Source organism: Dromaius novaehollandiae, chromosome 6 (assembly GCF_036370855.1).
Source record: "Dromaius novaehollandiae isolate bDroNov1 chromosome 6, bDroNov1.hap1, whole genome shotgun sequence".
Lineage (NCBI taxonomy): Eukaryota > Metazoa > Chordata > Aves > Casuariiformes > Dromaiidae > Dromaius > Dromaius novaehollandiae.
In genome coordinates this window covers 23,590,053-23,610,484 of record NC_088103.1, presented here as the reverse complement: position 1 = coordinate 23,610,484, position 20,432 = coordinate 23,590,053, and the positions used below count along the sequence as shown (strand labels likewise).

Here is a 20,432-nt window from a genome sequence, read left to right as displayed (position 1 = left end):
CATACACCACTGAGCCCCCTCTCTCCCAAGCAGTGCCGCAGGATGGGGGTGACTGCCGGGGTGCAGCAGGAGGAGAGGAAGAGGAGGTGGGAGGCAGGCTGCGGGCAGCAGCCAGGGCTGCAGCTTATGACATCAGCGAGCGAGCCCCCCCTCCGCTCCACGCATGTCTGCTGCGGCTCGGAGCAGCCCAGCGCAGCCGGCGCGCGCCGTCCGCCTAACCGACCGAGCCTCGCTCCCCGGCAGCCCCCCGCCTGCCGCTGCATTAACCACCGAGGCAGGAACTCGCAGCACGCGCTGCCCCAGGCGCCCGCTGCCCTCTTCTGCGCTGCTCCCCACATCCCCCCACGTGCAAAAGGACCTCCAAAAAACATCCCCAGCGATCACTGCAGCTCATCTCCTACATGGTCCCTAACCACAGCATCTCTCTGACTCCAAACACACAGGACAGGAGGAGGAAGAGGAGCCGGGCGAGCAGCAAAGCACTTCACACTCAAGCTAAGGCCCACCCTGGAGGAAGGGCAGCCGCTCTCCCCCACCAAATGACCAGACCTGATTTGGCAGCTCAGCAAGCACAGCTGAGCAGACAGGGTTTGATTTGCTGCCTCTGCAAGAAAGGACATTTGTCCCCAACCCACAAACACGCACACGCAGAGGACACCGATCACAGGACACTTGCACGTAAGTCAGAATTTGTGCTTCAGCCATCTGTAACCAGCGCGTTGGGCTTTCCTCGCTTTCACAAAGAGCCTACGCACAGGGCTGCAGTGCACCACTGCTGCACGCAGCTAATTCAGCCGGGCATGCTGTCGCCCACAGGGGACTCGGAAGCTGGCAGTCACAAGAACAGTCAGAAGAGTCCTAACTCGATTGCAGGCTAAGAACATACACAAAGCGTACCACGGCAGAGGGCAGGGGCTGATGCAGCTAAACATCCTTTGCAGCATTCAAGCTCGATGTTCCAGCATGACAGTAACTGCTATTGATCCCTCCTACAACAGACACTAAAGCCCAATCGACAACGGCTAAGGAACTGACAGCCAGGGCAAGTGAGCTATACGGGAAAAAAAAAAAAGATTTGGAAGTGTGAAGGGAGAGATTTTTTGCATCAAGGTTTGATACACAGAAGTAATTCCCTGCTCCTCCCACAATCCACAATGTCCTGCAGGAACAAAGTCAACTGGGTAGACTGCAAATTTAGATCTCCTTTATAAGTTTGTTTCTGAGCAAGATGGAAAGTAAGGACAGAATCCACCTCCTCGTTCCAGGGGCAAAGGCACAGACACGGGGGGAAAAGGAGGGAAGAGGCCTAACTTCCAAGACACCTGCTCTTCATTTTTCCCATGAGGGCATCACTTGCAAGAGTTCAAAGACACAGATTTTCAGCAGCAGGCAAAATTTAGCAACAGATGTAATGCACAGAGATTTACCAAAAAACACAAAAGCCAAGAAAACCTGTCCCACAAAACCTGGTGGTAGGATCATTACATACTACTCAGCTGCATGATGTGAACAATATCCTAAGAATTATCACAGGAAGGATCTCTGCCTACCTCTTTCCAATACAGGACTAACTTGTAAAATATATTTGAGATGGTTGATCTTAAAATAAGTGATAGTTGGGGCTTCCATCACCACCCTCAAGCAACTTTCTCCCAAAAATACTTTTATTATTGGAGAGTCAAATCCTGGAAATTTCTCTGAAAGCTACTGCTTCTCTCTTAATTTGAATAAACTAATTGTTTATAATGATCCAAAATTCATCACTGCCTGGGAATTGAAGCACTATTTTCTATGAATTTTCATGTTTAAAAAGTATTCTAGTGACACCCACAAGACAACTTCCCACAAATTAGTTATTTCTTCCCTCTGCCATAGTTCTGGTGAAAGCCTGCATGTTCAATCCCATAGGAATTTCAGATGACTGAGGCATTGTATTTCCCACATATGTAATAACCACCGCTCTTATGTGTCAGCTGAAAGCTGACTAAGGCAAAGACTATTTTTCTCCCCTTTCCGCAAGCATTTGGCCCCTACTTAACATTAAATGTCTTGGTACACTCTTCACTGTGAAGTCCTAAGCATCAACACAACATAAATTATATTAAATACTTCTTTAAAGTCTAAATATGAATTTTAACCTAGACTAAGTTTGATTAAAAAAAAGAATAGACATCTTAAAAAATCATGAAACAGAGACTCTCAACATCTGACTTACTATTTTACAAAAGACTAAGCTGACTAGACTGAAGTTGTTAGGACTGCTCTTCATAATGATCAGCACCACATTCATTCTCCATGCTTTCAGAGAGAAGCACTGTAACAGCACCCTGCCTCTTCAGCTTGTTATTGCTTTGAAAGAATGGTTTGATAAACATGCCAAGTAATAGAGAACCATTTAAACGCATACAACTTGCCCTCAAGTGTTCCTCTTTCTCCTTTTCAGCTACATATATCAGGCTATTCAGCACTTCCCAATCAGCTATGTACTATTTCTTCACCAAGGGTCTTGAAAAATAAAGGTAACAAGAAGCATTTGTGGAAGGAGAGCAATGTTTTGTTACCACTTCCCTGGACATAATCAAGGGAAACTCTACAGCACGCAAAATTTCTGTGAAGCAGCGATAGGCTAAACTTCTTACCAGCAGCGTATTGCTGACTGTTGAAACAGCAGTTACTACAAGTTCAAACTCTGCTGGAGAAGGTGCAAAACATTAAATTTAGCAATGCTAAAGTGGGAGAGGGACCGGATGTCCCCACACTTGAAGGAATCTTCTGGGGCTACAACCAAGCCTAAAAGACAACGGACAGTGTGGGAGGCAGGTCCAGAGCCCCAGCAGACAGGCATACAGGTGGATGCGCAGGACATCCCAGTGCGCACGTCCGGCCAGGTAGACATGGGGCAACCCTGGAGAGAAGTGCTAGCTCAGGGAAAGGAAGCATCAGGCAAAGTACAGCCAGGATACTGCAGAATTAATACCACAACTCCCCGCTGTGGGAGACAGCTTTCTAAAACGCCACTGTCCAAATCTTCCATTTCCAGGTTGCTGAATCCAATCTCTCTAATCTCTGATTTACAGCTGCAATGTCTGAAGAGCATTTATTTTTCCTTCAGTGCTTTAAAGATCCATTCCAAGGTGAATCCACTAAGTTCCTATGTCAACACCAGCACCTGGTATTCGGTCCCTTTTCCTACTAACCACTTGAGCTATCAGAGAACGCAGCTGGAATTACTGATGAACCTATATATTCAGCTGAAGTCACCCCTCCCACACACACTTTTCATTTTAAATGCTGATTCTTTAGTTCTCGGTTAGACTTCAAGAAAACCTAGTCAGTGACTTCTTGCTTCTGATACTCTTCTGTTTTAGTAGAAACACACTTTTCATTTCTTGGCTTATCCCAGACTTGCCCTCCACCTAACCCTACCTCTGCAGGTAAATCACTTCCAGCTGCCTGAAGTTAAGCAGCTGAGGACCAAGTTAGCATCCCCAATGTATTTACTGATAGGTCGGTGTGAGATCCAGAAGGTAAGTAGTAAATCGTCTGTATTCACCCATAGTTACTTCTCCTACCTCCTGGTTCATAAAACTGTCATCACCTTAATATGAAAAAGCAATTAAGATCCATATATTACTCCCTCTGTAACCCACTAGCTGCCCAAATACTTAAAATCTGACACAATCACATTTTCTACTACTTTCAGATACATGATAATATGCTTCTGAATTTTGTAACGACTCTATTAATCCTGCAGTTTTCCTCATTTCTCTCATCTCTACCACAGTTAATTTCAATACCATTCCTTATGTGAGAAAATGCTTTCTCACTTGCAATCAGTTTATTGAGCTAACCTCTCCCCTCTTTAAGCAGGCCCATGTCCACTAACACCTGAGAAGATGGCTCTCCTGAACACTGCTCCTCACTACAGGATGGATGGGGAACACTGCGGAGAGAAGGTGGCATAATGGCTGTCAGCAAAGCAAAACCACCCTTCAAGCTTCTCCCATATCGAGTTGAACTAATTTTGAATCAAAGAGATTCAGTATCCCACCTACTTCAGTGGGCACTGTCACCTGACCATGGAGGGGATGCCAGTTCACACAGGCTCTGCAGCCACCTCCTTCTCCTAACCCATCCAAGGCATTACCGCTTAGTCCCCCAACATGACTTCGCACTTGACTCAGGCTAGATACTAAACAAACAAACAAAAAACAAAAAAAACCCCACACCCAGATTATCACATACACTTAACCTCCAGAATTCTGAAAATCATCCTTCACTGGCACTCTCTTCACTTCTGTTACTACTTCTCCATGAAAACTACAGTAAATGGAAATTATTTGCCACACTTCAAACCATCTTCTGCTCTTATCACATTTCATGTTCTGGCAAAAGAGAGACAGTACATCATACTTTTCAAGGGATCAGACAGAATATTCTTCACTTCTAAATCTTTTATCAAAATCATGTGCCTCCCCCTTCTGCCTATGTTTCAGTTCTCAGTCAGCCACCTTACTGTCTAAGCCATCTATCCAACTAACAAGACAACGAAGGGCCTAACGCATAAACTTTGTCAAACCTGAAGGGCCTCTAAGGACTTAGGTCTTTCCTTATTCACCTCTTCTCAAAACATCACTGCCCAGGATCTCAGCCTGTTGCTCTCTCTGCTTTCAACATCTTTTACTGTATTTCAGTTTGTCTCATTCTCCCCTCATCCCCTAGGTAACTTCAATCCCTGTACATACTCCCTACATATTAGAAGATACACCACCCTTTGTGCATACATATGTCCCTGGAAAAGTTCAAAGGACAAAGTTCATATTGTCTCTCTTTTCTTAAACCATATGCCTAGGTTCAGGTTTTTGGAAACTTTGGGAGCTGAGGCAAGGAAGAAATATTAGTTCTAATTTGTTGAGAAATAAAATTTACAGGATTTCTCTGTCCAGCCTACTTTTGCCTTTAAAGACAAACTTGTTAGTTTTTGAACACACCACATTCAACCACAACCTGAAAGGAGCAAGGCCTATAGCATCTATCCTTCAAGATCACATTTCTTCTGATAAAACAGGTCTCCTAAGTAGAAAAGTCATTCAGCAAAATCAGTCTGCACAATTATATGAGCGATTGGTATACACACTTCTAGACAAATCCTCTATAAACATACTTCTAGCTCAGCTCTCAAAGGAAAGATCTCAAAAATAGAAAAGACAACATCGCTTCAGAACGCATCTATTTCCAGATATAGAGGTTCTTCCATCATCCTGTGCTGCCTCCTTTCAATCTCCTATTTCACACCCAAGTTGATTATTTTGTAACATATAAATAATGACTGAGACAACCAACTCCAAATCCCTTAAAGTAATTACAACTTCAGTTCCAGTGATGTATCTTCTATTAATAAAAGGAAGAAGAGCAGAACAGGACACCAACCTCTGGCTGACAGCTTTTTGGTGTTGATGATTTTTGCAGCATATTCCTGTGATGAACTTTTCTTTACACATCTGCGGACCACAGAGAAGGCTCCCCTAGAAGAAAAAGAGGGTAGAAGCTGTGAAACTGAAAATAAAAACACACGAGCAGCAATTTCTATCCCCTGAGTGGACTTGATTAAGGACAGTAGAGAAGACAGACAGAGGGGGGAAACAACACAGGGGAATCAGATGAACACCCTGTACATACTGTCTGATCGGCAAATAAAACCTAGGCTGTACTGTACTCAAGCATCCGTCTGAAGCCCCCTCAAGCCCCCTAGCAGACAGAGAAGTAAGCACAGCACACTGTACGGGGAAAAAGAAACCATATGAGCACAGACACATAACATGAAAGGACTGATGAATGAAAGACGAGCAGCCCAGAATGACGCTGTAAACACCAGTCGGTCAGTCTGTCTCCCGAAGACAGCATCCCCAGCAGTTACATCAGACAACCAGGACTCATTTCTCCCATGTTCACGTGCCAGTTGGTCACAAAATCACTGCAACACTTTGCAGAAGTTACTACTTCTCTTACATCTGTCTACCCACCTGCAAAATGGGGATAAGCATGTACCTATTAATGGAGTAGGAAGCTACGAGGCTTCGTACATTTTCTCAAGCTGGAACTATTGATATTATTACAACTATTCCAAAGAGCCACTCGGAGAAGAGGTCTGAGAGAGAGGGAAGGAGGATTTCTGTGAGGAAAAAAGAGATAATACAACAGAGACCAAGGTGAAAAGATAGGGACCCAAAATCTACAGGACTACACAGATGAGGGCTTGAAAGAGGTCCCTTCTTTAAAAAAAAACAGGGTGGGGAGAGAATAACAACCAGCTTTACAGGAAAGATTTGGAAAGGGGAAAAGGACAAATAAGAGAAAGTTGACAAAAAAGTCCAAGTCCTTCAGCACAGGAGTGCATCCCCAGGTCCACACACAGATGTACATACTGAAACTAAAACAAATGGGAACGGAAGCTACACAAGGGCCCCACAAGACAGCTAGCCCTATAGAGAGATGAAAACAGCTGGAGCCCCCAATCTGGCCGAGTCCTGCTTTTTCCTCCCCTTCCCCATCTCTCCCTGCGAAGCAATAGGCAGCAAGGGGAGCACTGTCCCTGGGGCCTGGCCTTGGTGACACACAGCTGCAGCAGTGCGAGGAGGGATGGGGACACAGGCGCCGCAGCAGAGCCTGCAGCTGGTGCGGGGATGGAGGGAGGGGGCAAGCGGCAGCACCCAGGAAAGCGTGTCCCCATCACCCTACCCTGCCTGGTGCTCCACTGCTTTCCTGTCCCAGCAGGTGCCCTGCAAAGCGGCGTGCCAGGGTGCAGCAGCCCTGGCAATGCAGACGAGCGGGGCGGGAGGCAGGGAGGGAGCAGCGCGGTGCAGCAGCACCCGGTCCTTTCGCAGGGACAGGGAAGGGGGCACTGGAGCATCGCGCGGCGGCAGCGGCGGTGCCGCGTCCCAGGGCAGGACCGGTGGACGGGAACGGCACCGCGCAGCGGGCAGCGGTCGGGGGGGAGGACGCGGCAGCCCAGTCCCGGGGATGAGGAAGGGGAGAAGAGAGGAAGTCCCGGGCTGCCACAGAAGCACACGGCCCAAGGCGGGCGGGCTGCGGGGACACAGGGGCAACCGGGCTGCAGGAGCGCGTCCCCGTCCAGCAGCGATGCCGCTGCGGGGCGGGGGCGAGCGGGATTACAGCGGGCGGCTAATCCTCCTCTGCTCTCCTCTGCTCTGCTCTGCCCCGAGGGCGAGCCGGGAGGCAGCCCCGGCGGCTCGGCGCGGCGCGGCGCGGCTCGGGGGCCGGGCGCGGCGGCGGGCGGGCGGGCGCGGCGCGGGGCGCGCAGGGCTCCGTACTTGCCAAGCTCCTCGTAGAGCTGGTACTCGTCGGTGAAGCGGGTGCACGTTGCCGTGGTGGCCATGTTCGGGCTGCGGGAGGCTCAGCGCCGCTGGCGCATGGGGCAGCGCGGCCGGCCGGGCCGGGACGGGGCGGGCGCGCTGCTCGGCGGCCTCCCTGCTGGCGCGGCGGGCGGCGCGGGCTCCCCCCGCGCCCGGCTCGGCGCTCCCGCTCCGCCGTGCACAGTCACCGCTCGCCGGGGAGGGGAAGGAGGCTGAGCCTGGCCAGCACCGCGAGAACTGGCTCGGAGACACCCCGCGCCGGCCCCCTCCCTCCGCCCCTCCGCCGGCCCCGGCCCGCCGCGGGGTGTGGCCGCCGGGGGCGCTCCCGGGGGCGCCCGCAGCGCCGCCGCCCGCCGCGGGGGCTGCAGCCGGCCGGCGGCCGCCCTCCCCCGGCGCGGCTGCCGCGGGCGGGCCCCGCCGCCGAGCGCGGAGGGCGGGCGGGCTGCGGCGGCTCGCCGCCTTCCCCCCGCTGCCCTCCGCTCCGCGGGCGGCGGCGGGGTGGGCTCAGAGGCTGCGCCCCGCGGCCCCCAGGGCCGGGCCGGCCCCCCCGAGCCGAGGCACCGCCTGCCCTCCCGCCGGCGGCCCGGGGTTGTGTCTGTCAGCGCTCCCGCGGGGAGAGCCCGGCCGAGGGCTCTGGCGGCGCCCCCTCGCCTCGCCCAGGGAGCCGGGCTGGGACTGCAGCGCCCGGGGCGGGCAGAGCTGCGGCCGGATAAACTTCCTGCATGCGGCGGGGCGGGGGGCGGGAGGGCACGGCCGGCCGCCGCCCCACAGCCTTCCCCCGGGCGCACGTAAGCGGGGTTAGCTCCGGGCTGCGGGGCCAGGCGGCGTCCTGGCCCCGGCCCGCAGCGAGCGGGGCCGCTCGGCGCTGCGCGCGGGCCGCGGCCGGGCGAGGAGGGCGGGCGGGCGGCGGGAGGAAGCGGGCGCGCCCCCGCCCCCGGGACCGCAGCCTGACGCCAGCGCGGGCCGCGCGGACGCGGAGCCCTGCGTCGCCCGCGGCGAGGGCAGAGGCGCGGGAGCCCCGGCCGCGCTGCTCGGCCCGGCGGCACCTGCGGGCGGCCCCGGGGCAGGCGCGTCTCGGCGGGCAGGGCCGCGCTGTGAGCAGGGACCGGGGCGCGCGGACGAGCAGCCACGGGCGGTCTTCAGCTGCAAAGGGCAACGGATACCGTCTTGCCTCCAGCGCCGCGTGAGAGCGCGGTCCGCAGCGCCTTCATAAGCGAGTTTATTTTCACCTCCCATTTAAGTGGGTCTGTCTCTGTCTGAACAATTGCCAGATCTGCTTAATATGCAGATTTATATAGGGCAGCCACTGATCCGGCCAGAGAGGGAAGGACTGCTCCGGCCTCTCCCGCGTGACTGGGAGAGAAAGCCGTGTTACGAACATACAGAGAGACAGATGAGCGCACCATAAGCCAGGAACAGCATTAAACTGATCTGAAAATGGAAAGTACTGTATAAGTACCACACGTTACTGCTCTGGGACTGGACTAGGAAATCATCATGTCATTCAGCCTTGTGGAGAGCATGGGCAACAGCCTAAGCATATGGCCCCTGTCTCCAGGTTAAATACAGCCAGCCTGGTGCTGGGAAGTCTGTGCCTAAGCAGTGCAGCCCCTAGAAATACAACCAGAAAGTAGATAGCAAAGTAGGACAATGTACCAGCAATATTACAACAAAACAAAGCTTCCACAAGGTGATTATGAAACAACAGCATTCGGCCTCTTACACCATGCCAGTGTTTACAAGCTGGAAACCCGGCAGAATGATTCAGAGAAACAAAGAATGATCCAACCAACAGGTGCCCATCAGCGGATCTGCCTCGCAGCAGGCTCTGTAGCGCTGAGCTAAACTGCTCCAACAGCCTCACGCCGTTGCCCGCCCGTTTCTCTAGCAGCTGGATGAGTTGCAGAGGACGAGGAAAGCAGCTGGACGACCCATACCTCTTTCCTTACTGGAGGAAACTGCTGATAATGCAGAAACCCAAATGGGAGATTCCAGATGCGCTGGTGGATGACGTTCCTGATACACAACCTGCAATGCACCTCCACCCCCCACATTAAATTAAATTAAAAGTTCTTTGTTCAGGAGCGCTGTTTGATTTGTGCTGTGGTTGCACTAGCTGATGTAGTCAAGATCTACCCAACCCTATCCCCGGTGTTAGAGCATACGGAGGCGACTGGAACAGGAATCAATGCCACTCTTTGACTGTTCCTTGACACCAAAGTTTAGGGTGGACATTTAAGACCAGGTTTTAGCATGCTGTGCTGTACGAGCAGTCAGAAGGAGAGAACTGGAGCTTTTGCGCATTTGTCATGTATTCCCACACACTGAAGAAAGATGATGCAGGTAAAAAGGGGCACAAGCCACCAGAAATAGATACAGCAACATGCAATGTTTGCCCAAAGCTGTGCATTAAACTGTGAGTGAGATTTTGCCAGTCTGAAAATAGGCTCCCAACAGTGCCGGTAATAGGTAGGGAGGGAGAAGTTGATCAGAAAAAGGCTGCACGTTTCTTGTTTACTCGTGATGAAGGAAATGTGTGGAAGCAGAAAGATTTCTAATTCTTAGGATTTAACTGGGACCTGGAGAAGGAAGCGGTAGATGACACAGTTACAGTAGAAGAGGAAAAAGGATAAAAAATAAAAATAAAAACACAAAGCAAAAGCACAAGAGTGGCATATAGAAGCAGAGAAATGCAAAGAATAAATAAAAACTGGGAAATCTTCCTTTAATATTAGAAATTCGTGTTGTTTCAAAATGTATTTAATGCCATACAGCCAAGGACTCTCAAGAAGCTTCAAGATGTTACTATGTATGCACTTTACCAGACAAACACATAAAGGCAGGTCCTGCCCTAGAGAAGTCCTTAGGTAGGATTTTGCTTTTAAACTGTTGAAAACTGTTTAACTAGAGCCCAGGACTGTTCTGGGGAACAGTTAGAGATCCCCCACAAAGCACCCCATGATACGACAAAAGCCCTGATTGCAGTGGTCTCATAAAAATATGTGAAGAACATAAAAAGAGGGAGACAGAAGAGGAACTTTCTCATTTTCCAGTGTTACAAGAAAAAGCAAGGTCTGGAAATAAGAAAGGGAGAAAGCAGAGAAGCAAACGTGGAAAGGATAGCTAAACATGTGTTACCCATAGCAAGTGCTATAGGAACAGATTGCTAACTGAGAAACTTGTGTTAGGAGAGAAGTGGGATATAAATTGAGTGACAGACTTGATTAAACCAAGTACTGAGTGGGAGACTAAATTATGGGGGTAGAGTTTTCTAAAGGAATGTAGGCAAAGTGAAGCAGGAGGAGGGGTGGCAATATGGATAAGAGAGTATTGTGTCAACAGAAAGAAATATTGATGTTCTGGCTGACATAGCAGTCTACTTGTACTGAGAATAAAACTGCAAACAGAGGTGAATATTGAATGGTGTCTGGGCAGAATAATGCTGTAGAGACTAGAAAATATTTGTGCAGATAAAAAAATGTTTTGAGAGAGTCTGTGCACGACTAAAGAGAGATTCAGCTAAAGAATTGTAAGACAGATTCTGACCTCAGTTGTGCAGGAATTAAATCTGGAAGTAATGCCTTGCTTTTAGTAGACCAGCATCAGGTGTCACATTAGTGGAGCAGCAGAGTTTGGGTCTCCGTCTTTGGAAGTAGCACAGGTTGGCTTATACAGTACGCTGAACTGTCAGGGATCTATCAGAGATTAATCTGACTTTCATAACTGGAACTGAGTAAGAAGCACTACTTAAAATAGAAAGAAAATACGTAAAATACAAAGGATTTCATGCAAGACCCATGGACATAAATGGGCATTTCCTCTGATGTTAATGGATTTTGGATCAGGCCCCATCTAGCCATGCAGCCTAAGGTCAGGCTTGGCATGTTGAAGAATGTCTGTGGGAAGGCAGCAGCACAAAAGCGTTGGTCTTTAGGGAAGGAGAGCGAAGGACTACAAAATGAGTTCACAGAAATTAACTGGAATTCAACCCGCTGCGGAAAATGGGAAGTACAACATTTAACCGCTGGAGAAGCTGCACGCTAGTGCCTTTCCAGTAACGTTAAATGGGCCAAAGGGTAGCACGTATCAGTGTGCCGAGTAGAGCAGTGCTGACTACGGCCACATATGAAGAGAGGCTGTTAGCGAGAATAAAGGACCTGGGAAGGGTGAGAATGGGTGGAGTTAGAAAGCAGCTGGGGAGGTGAAGGCAAGAAACAAAGAAGAAATAAGACACACGTGGAATGAGTAAACATAATTTTCTGAGTATACATTCTCTGGTTTTCTCTCCTTAACTTAGCGTCCCACAAGAATCAAGTCATTTTTCTTCTCTATGCCTCTGCTGTCCAAACCGTCCATTTAGACTGCATAATTCCAAGGTAGGTCTGATCACTCACAATGCATTTACAGGCTGTCCAAGTCAGCCTGCCCTGCTCTGGCGTGGGACATCCAATATCCTACTCCAATACAGTAACGAATAATTAACAAACAAACAAACAATCCCAAACTCCTGGATTTTATAAAATACTGCATCATCTTCAAAAGAGGGACTTCTTGGTGGGTAGAAGGGAGAAGAGTGTTAAAATTCTTAATAATTATTTTGCTTCTGATTCCACAGAGAAAAATACTAAGAACTACCTCAATCAAGCATCATTTTATCATGACTGGCAACTGATGCACTGTCATGTATACAGAAAAAAACTACAACAATTAACTTGTTTTCATAGTTGGCTAGTCATGTTGGCTGTATAGTGTAAGATCTCTCAGAAAAAGCTTGACTTAAGCAATTGTTGGACATCTACCAGAAAAAATAGGTTCCTTTAATAAGTCTGGTTATTCTGTTACTCCCCTCAAACTAAAGTACACTTGTTATCTCTGAGAAATCATGGCTTAAATAAACTTAAGTAGATTTGTAGGTGTAGCTGATAAATACAAAAAGTAGCACACACAAAAGGAAGGATGGAAGAGAGGAACTTTTAAGCAAGTGAATATAAAATTTATATATGAAATAAACATTAGATTTTAGAGTTCTGGAAAGAAGCAAACATATAAATTACCCTATTAGTACAGACTATTTACCCATCCATCTAGTTTAGTGTCTTGTCTTCAGCAGTGACCTATTCCAGATGATAAATGTGAGGGAGGGGGAACTGCAGAGGATGAGAAGAAAAGAGAGGAAGACAGAGATGAGAAGGCAAAGGAATCAAAACCAGCCAATGCAGAGATCCCTATAAACCACCTGCATACTCTGCAATACTCAGTTAGAGGGTGGCTTTCTTCCTGACCCCATGCTGATGATCAAAACATGCCCTGAAGCATGAGGAGTGGTAGCCCTTGTAATTTTGATCCTAGCTTGTGTCAGTACATGTGCTATTCTGTTTCATGTCAATGCCTAATCCTTTTTGATTCTTACTAAGCTATTTAAGTCAATAATATCCCATGGCACTGAGTGTCGCATGTTAATTATATGGCTCATAAAACATATAACCTGGTATCACCGCAAATTTGTTCTATTTTAATGTTAGTGAGTGCTCTCTCCTGTTATGAGACAGGGTCAACAGGTATGTCCAAATGGCCAGCCTTGCTCTCTACACCTCTGCCCTACAGCACTGCCAAGTACTGTGGGTCCCTGCCCAGTGGGAGATCAGACAGAGGAGGATGGCTGAGCCCTGCAGGGTGCCTGCCAGGTCCCTGGTGCCCCCGGCCAGGCCACATGAGCCCACTGGTGCCCAGCTCTGGTTCAGCAGCTCCCCTGGCAATCCACAGGGACACATGCCTTTTACCAGGACTTTTGCAAGCTGTCTGGATGACAGGCATTTTCCTCTTAGCATGAAGTGCTTGAAACTTTGGATTTCAGAAGTGCAGTTTAGGTCCCAGCTATGAAAGGGAAGCACTCAGTACAAGCTAAGCCCATTTAGCTGCCACAAACTCACTCCACACAGTCTTTCCTCAGATTGCAGGAGCCTATCCTTCCTTTGCTGAGGGGTCGATATCAGATTTACTGACTGATTTCACTGTCTGCTCTGGATTCCTGGCACAAGGACATGTGATATAGGCAAAGCTTAGTAGAAGAGAGAATACACTGACAGTCTTGAAGAGCTGAATACATCACCCATCGTCCCATACAAAGCGGGCAGCAGTAGCCTGATTTTATGTTTCTCATCTCATGAAAATCCAAGCCCACCCCAAAAAAGCCTGGATTCTAGGTTAGAAATGGACTGAGGTACAGGGGAGTAGTCTTTCTGGCCTCTTCTTTGAAACTCTCTTTGCTAGAGAGACACCACTACATGGCTTCTGAATGCTGAGCTGCAACGTCCATTGGCTGCTCTCTTAACTAACTGATCAGTTCTACAAAATATTTATGCTTTTATCTTTTTAAATAGTCCTCTAAAATGTATGAATAGGACTTTATGGAAAACTCCAGTGAGGACTGCTGAAACTGGGTAAATGTTCTGAGCAGCAAGAATGATTTCCTGTCGTTCTGTATCTGCAGCAATATTAATAATACTGCATTCAAAATTTTTCAAGTTTCCATTCCTGTCCTCTTTAAGCTGGCTAATGTCAGTTGGTAATCAGGTAAATAGCAAGGTTTCCCACCATTCATATGGCAATAAGGTCATGCTCTACAAGTCCTGTAGTAATTACCCAGTAACACTGACCGGCGTGTTAGATGCCCCCTTAGATGGACCTAGCCTCAGACTGGTTCCCACGTGTGCTGTCTCTCACAGGGGGTAGCCAGAGCAGCAGGTTCTCCTGCTCCAGCGGAGCAACCGAACCAGGCTGTGTTTCCAGAGCCAAGTGTAGCTTGATACTGTCTCTAGAAGGCTCTGCTGTCACTGAAGGGTTACTGTGTCAGTACACGATAGTGGGGAAACATCTCGAACACTCGCTTGAATATGGCCATGGCGATGGAATGTCCAGCAGCTATTTTAAGATTCTCACTGTTTGTTTAAACCAGATTGTGTGACTCAATGGCTGTTACGTAAAGGATGAACACAGACTTCTCCCTATAGCCCAGAGATCTCCAATAATTTAAAATACTGTATGTTCTTTACTGAAGACTAATGCCGCATCCTGAGGTGGGTCTGCCCTCTTTTTTGAATGGGTCTCTGTCCACGGGAAGGCAAATCCTGAGAAAAAGGTGACAAGTGGAGAGTCCTGATGATTGAATGCTGTCTTACACAGTCCTGAGAAGAATATGCACAAGCAACTCCCTCATTGCTGGGGGTTTCTGTTGCTTTTTAAAAATGGAGAGAAGATCACTGAGAAATTCTCCAATTTACCTCTCACCGTCAAAGAATGATCATAATGTTTGGCCACTACTACCTCTGTTTGGATTCACCCCAAATTAAAGATAAGCTCCATATATGCCATACAATTCATCTCTTAATTCATTCCTCTTGTCATCTCAACTATATTTACAGTACAGTCCTTGGGGACATACCACATTTTTTCCATGAAGTTCTCAGTAAGGTCTTGATTTAAATGACTGCTTATTATTGTCCTAGGATAAAAGTGCTAGATGCCAAACCTACACTGAGGTCTGTGTATATAGACACTTGAGCTTACAAAGGGACCAAACGGTTCCCTTCGGGCATGTGCCAGTGTACAGTACATTGAAAGACTGGACTCACACTGCCGTCTCTTCAGAACGAGAAATCTGTCCAGACTTGTGTGGTGAAATCCTGCGCACATCTCTGCTGGTATGGAATAGACTGGTTGGTAGGAAATGCATCAGTTCTCAAATCATAACACCCTACTGATCAGACACCAAACCAAGTTATTTAATGCTATAAAAAAGGGATAATTAAATAAATGCAGGATTTTGTTTTCTTCCAACTTAAACATAACTTAATAGCATTCCATCAAGCTTGATTATGTCTGGCAAGCTTGCAGTCTGAAAGTTTTGGGTTTTGAAAAGAAATACCTTGAGCTCCTTACCAAAGTGGGAGTGCGACATTATAGTAAAAAAAATGGCAGAATCATCCAGCACCCTAGAATTCCGAATCCTTTTCTCCAAAGAGATTAATTTGAATCTGGGACACCTCAGAAGCAACTTTCAGTCATCACAGACTCCTTGGCCATTATCAGATGTGAAGTGGTATCAATCCAGTGACAAATGTCACTGTCTTAATTGGCATAAACTGGCCCCTCCTGGCAGTCTCAGGAAGTCAAGGTTTACAGAGCCTGAGCTTTCCTCTCATCCCCAGGCAGAAGTCCTTTCAACTTCGGGCTAAGGCAGGAAGGGTGTGTTTTCACTAACAACATCCATGGTGTAAGTATAGGTGAATAGATGCACAAGCAATCAATCTCCAAGGCTATTTGACCATCATTTTCACAAGCACGCAACTCTCAAGTAACACCTGTTAACAGAAAATATTGGTTTTCATTTCTTCATCTCTGATTCCCCTTAGTCCAGTGTTTCATCTCAGTTTAAACAGTAACTGTTTAAACATGACCCCGACATTTTTAAAGGAGCCAGAAAAGCCTCTCCTTCGTAAAACAGCCAGATTAACTTTCATGCATAGTTAAAAAAAATAAACACTTTAACCAAAATTGCCTAAATGTTTATGTGAGGGGAGAGATGGCTCACAGGACTCTTCAAAGGACACTGGCAACAATTTCCTACCCTGAGTAAAATAAATTAATTAACACACACATCCTGTTTAACATCAAAAGAAAATCTAGCTCCAAAGAACAATCCGAAAGAGAGGGCCTGTGACTGTTTACAAACGAGCCTGAGCCAACAAATGCAGGAAGAGGGTATCTGGGAGCCACAGCGAAGCCTCCACCCAGTAGCTGGACTCTCCAGTTTGTCCAGGCTTCAGTTCTCCCTGTATGTGACAAACAGAAAGTGAGTAGTGAGGAAGACCCTGATGGGCCTGGTTTCCCAGCCAGAACAATGGTAAAACTGATGTACACTCCCCCTTAACAGACACAAAACCTGTGGAAATACATGCAGTAAACCATGTTTCACCAAGAAAGAAATGAGGCAGCGAGGGGGAGAGTGACTCTCTCATGACCTCGCAGGACGGTAGGGGCCAAGAAATGTGCACAATTCAGATTTGCTCCTCCAACGTGAGCAGATATGGACATTTTCCTCTTGATCTGGATTTTGGGTGAAGATAATACAGTGGTGCCACTCTGAATTAAACATGCTGCTCTCACTAGATTTCTCCTGAAAACTGTGCCTTCAGCATGGATTGCCATTTACAATTAAAACCTCACTAAACATTTATCATGCTCCTGAGACACTTTTATGTGGAGTGGCTGCAAATTTTATTGCTTCCTATGTCTCCTTCTGAGTGTACTTTGCTCTTTGTATCTTGTTAATAAAAATAAAATGCAAAAGAAAAAAAGATGGTTCTTGACAGGGTAAAAAAATTACATCTAAGATCTGTCAGTTTGGGTTGGGATCCCCATTAAGAATCCACCATTGTGAGTCGGCAGTGACACAGACTTCCTGCCTTTGAAGGGCACAAGGCAAATGCACCTGACTTTGTGGAAATACAAATATTTGCACATTCAGAACTCCTCAAAATGTTCAAAGGAATTTCTCTACTGCAGAGGAGGGTATTATTTCCATGTTTAATGTCCTTACTTTATATTCCAATGGTACGAACAAAAAATACATCACAGCAGCAGAATAAGATGCTAGCTCATGGCTGTTTGTTTCTCAAAGACTTGCAAATCACAGAAGTGTGTGCAAATGAATGAAGCAAAACTGTCTTCCTAGTCACAAAGCTGGGGGTAAGCTGGCTCGAGCAGAGGCAGGCATGTGTATGTGCAGTTGGATGGTGCATAGCCTCGGTGCATATACGCGGTACAGTCCCATAGCTGGGGACCCCAAGCAGAGAGATGCTGTAAATTGTGCAAAGATAGGCCTCCCAGATGAAAGGCATTTTCACATACATATTCAAAGAGAAATAAAAGTCAGAATGTACAAGGGACAAGGATCCAGAGACACCACAAAGGAACTAACTTAAAGTGTCCTCCCTATGGCAAAGAGAGATAAGCTGGCGGGTGGGTCAGAGAAAGAGTGACAAAGCATTTTATGTTCACATGAAAAAATAAGTGCTGTCATTACAATTATGGGCCAAATTTCATTTAGCTCTTGGCTCTGAGTGAATTGGTAGAGGACCTGCACTTGGTGATTTCTGCATAGCTGCAGCACTAGGCTGTCGTTCTCAAGGGAAGAGCAACTACCCCACAGAAATCACACCTGCTGGCTGAAATGAAATCTGCAGAACTAACATCTGTCTTAGCTCCGGCGAGACCTCAGCTCTTAGGCAGGCATGGAGCAGGTGAAAGCATGGATCGTTCCTGCCTTCACTGGATGCCCCTGCGGGCACTGCCGGTGCTGTGGGCACGGCACCACCCCACACGGCAGCTGGTTCTCCACCTGGGGTCAGCTCTTCCTCCCGGGAGCCTGAATATGAATGTAGCCGTGCTGGGCACAGTGATCCAGCCCTGGTTATTTGCTGCCTTAATGATGCCAAACGAGGACTTGAAAGTCCTATTCCTAACACACACTTAGCTTCAGCAGGGGGGAACAGAGGAGTTAAAAACTTATTTGTATTGATTTTTGCAGGTCACTGGAAATGCCATTACAGAATGTAACTCAAATGTCTTACAGGCACAGACACCACCTTTGGAGCTCCCATACGATCTGTTTTCTCTTGGTACAGCAGCAGGCTGCTTTGAGGATAGCTCCAGGTTATGCCCTTATTTTTTGTCAACACCTTAGAGGTTCTCTAAACCCAAACACTGCTTATTTATTTCATTCTATCTTCTAATCATTTTGTCAGAAGGCACGATCCTCTCAGTCTTTTGGAATGGTATGTGCTTCTTGGTAGCTGACACAGTTTCTTTAGCATTTTCTAAAGCATATTTGCCAACACTGAGACTACAAAGGTGACTACCTAGATCACTAGTCTGCGGGGCACAAATGACTGTCCAATACCACTGGCGTCTGTTTCCCTGCTAGTAACATTGGCTCTTTTCTGTATTTGATACACTGTGATAGACACAGTTCTGAGCTACAATCCCTGCACAGCTGATTTAGAGATGCAGCCTTCTTACAGATGATACCAAGCACACTTTGTGTATAAAATTTATATGTACTTGTTTGTCCATCTGCTAAGAAGCCAAATACTGCAGAAATTTATCTGACTGCAGACACCAGGATTTGGCCTCCTATGTCAGCAACACCTTTTTCCCCACTTTGTTAGTTACAAAGTTTACACTTAGTACAGTAGCAAGTGTAGCAAGTGTTGCATTAAGTGAAAAGAATATTTACTCTCAGGGGCTTCCGGTTGCCTGAATTCTACCAAGCCTAATGTTTTATACAAGCACCCCGCATCATTCCTGTAGCCTTAGACAGATGGCTACACTCATACAAATGCGAGGCCCAGAAACAACAACATCCAGAACTCAAGTTTCCAACATAACTTCTCCAAGCACCAGCACAGGTTGACAGTCAACAATGTCCTGCACACACTGGACTTGTGTACAACCCTCTCCAGGACAGTTGCTTCTGCAACTGTGTTTTGGTGACAGGAACAAAGAACAAGCAATCTTCAGGTCTTGCTCACAGCTTTCAGCACCACTGTAGAAATATGTGTCCTGGGAGAGATACCTGCGGGAACGCGTCCCTGTGCGAGTCCATCCAGTACCAAGGAGATGGCACAGACGCCCTGCTGAGTATTTTGCTCACAAAGGCCTGCCTGTAGCATACATGGGATATATTGTAACAGTGTCAACAGGCAAGATTGCAAGCAGAAAAAAAATAGGAAAGCTACACATAGCTAAACCAGATGGGGGACCTCTGAGTAGAAGGTGGAGGAGAAAGAGTTTCAGTGATCACAGGAACAGTCCTGCTCCCCCGACTCACAAAAAAGAGGCCACTGGGGGAGAAATGGTGATCCTAACAGCCATTGTTACCCGACTATCTATTGCCAATGCAATTTAGCATTTATCAACAAAGCATCAAGCCAAACAGGTACTGAGCATCCTTTGCACAGCATGGCAAGCTCTGAAGTCCTACAGAGAGCAGGGGAAATGGAACACCATCACAAGATCACAGTACACAAAACCGTGAGAGGTCTGTGCCCAAACTAATTGGTTTAGAAACTTCCTTAACAATCAAAAATCTTACTACAAAGGAGGATTATCATGGCTACATGACTGGGTATTGCACTGAAAGAGCTTTGGTCACCAAATATTTGAGATGCTAGGACGTCCTCAAGAAAGCATCGCTGAGAGACATCTAGTGGCAGCAGCAATCTTTGCACTGGAGAGCTACTGCAAACTTTGCAAGCGAACACCTCCAGTAAGTGTCCACTGCAAAAGTTAATTTACGTGCAACTCAGGCTAACGCTGAATAACTGAACATATAACTCATTCCCAGGTGTAAAAAACGTCAAGTGCCAGGACCTCTACACTGACCGAGGATTGAAAAAACATCCATAATACTTTTCTTACAGTATTTAATTCTGGGGTTTAATTAGCTAAGCAAATGCTTCCAGTTTAAGGAAGTTTAATCTGCATTCCTCACACTGCAGTTCTTAGAAACACCTTTGCTTTTAGGTCCAATGTCCTGGAGCATTTCCCAGTCTCTCCCTGGTTTCAAACTATATTCCTTTCAACCAGCTTCAACTGCGTGCATCTCCTCCTCTTGACATTACAACTTTTGCTCTTGCTGTCCTCTGTGCTTTTAGCACCCTCTTTGTGCTCATTTATTAGTGTTCCCTTGTTAAAATCTAATCCTACAGCAAGATCTTGAAGCGGGTGACCCCGCCCTCTCATCATAAATCATTTCTTCTGCTGAACTGTTATTATGTTCTTCTTCTGGGTAAACAGAGCTCTTTAGAGATGGGCTGCTTACTGGCACAGGCCAGCAAGTATTTACACAGTGATGTACGAGAATAAAAGGAGATAAGAAGTGTTGCAATAAGTCATGTCTGAACATCATTACATAAGCAGAACTCCTAGTCAAGTCAAAAAAACAAACAAACAAACAAAAAACACCATACAGAAGGGACTGAGAAGAAATTGAGCTTT

The 20,432-nt window shown here is 47.2% G+C and overlaps 1 protein-coding gene across 15 annotated transcripts in view; it reads right to left on the bottom strand.

Moving 5' to 3' along the window:
- CAMK2G (calcium/calmodulin dependent protein kinase II gamma) overlaps nt 1–7,648 on the bottom strand; it is a 124,833-nt gene extending 117,185 nt beyond the window's left edge. For 4 of the 15 annotated variants that reach the window (XM_064513850.1, XM_064513849.1, XM_064513848.1 and 1 more), the window contains exons 1-2: nt 7,332–7,645; nt 5,431–5,525 (exon numbers count right to left, since the gene is read on the bottom strand). In XM_064513850.1, coding sequence (XP_064369920.1) covers nt 5,431–5,525; nt 7,332–7,396 — 160 coding nt within the window. In that variant the 5' untranslated portion in view covers nt 7,397–7,645. Of the gene's footprint in view, nt 1–5,430; nt 5,526–7,331 lie in introns of all 15 variants that reach the window. The other 11 variants (XM_064513844.1, XM_064513843.1, XM_064513847.1 and 8 more) reach the window with 8 other exon arrangements.
- Between the last annotated feature and the right edge of the window lie 12,784 nt (nt 7,649–20,432).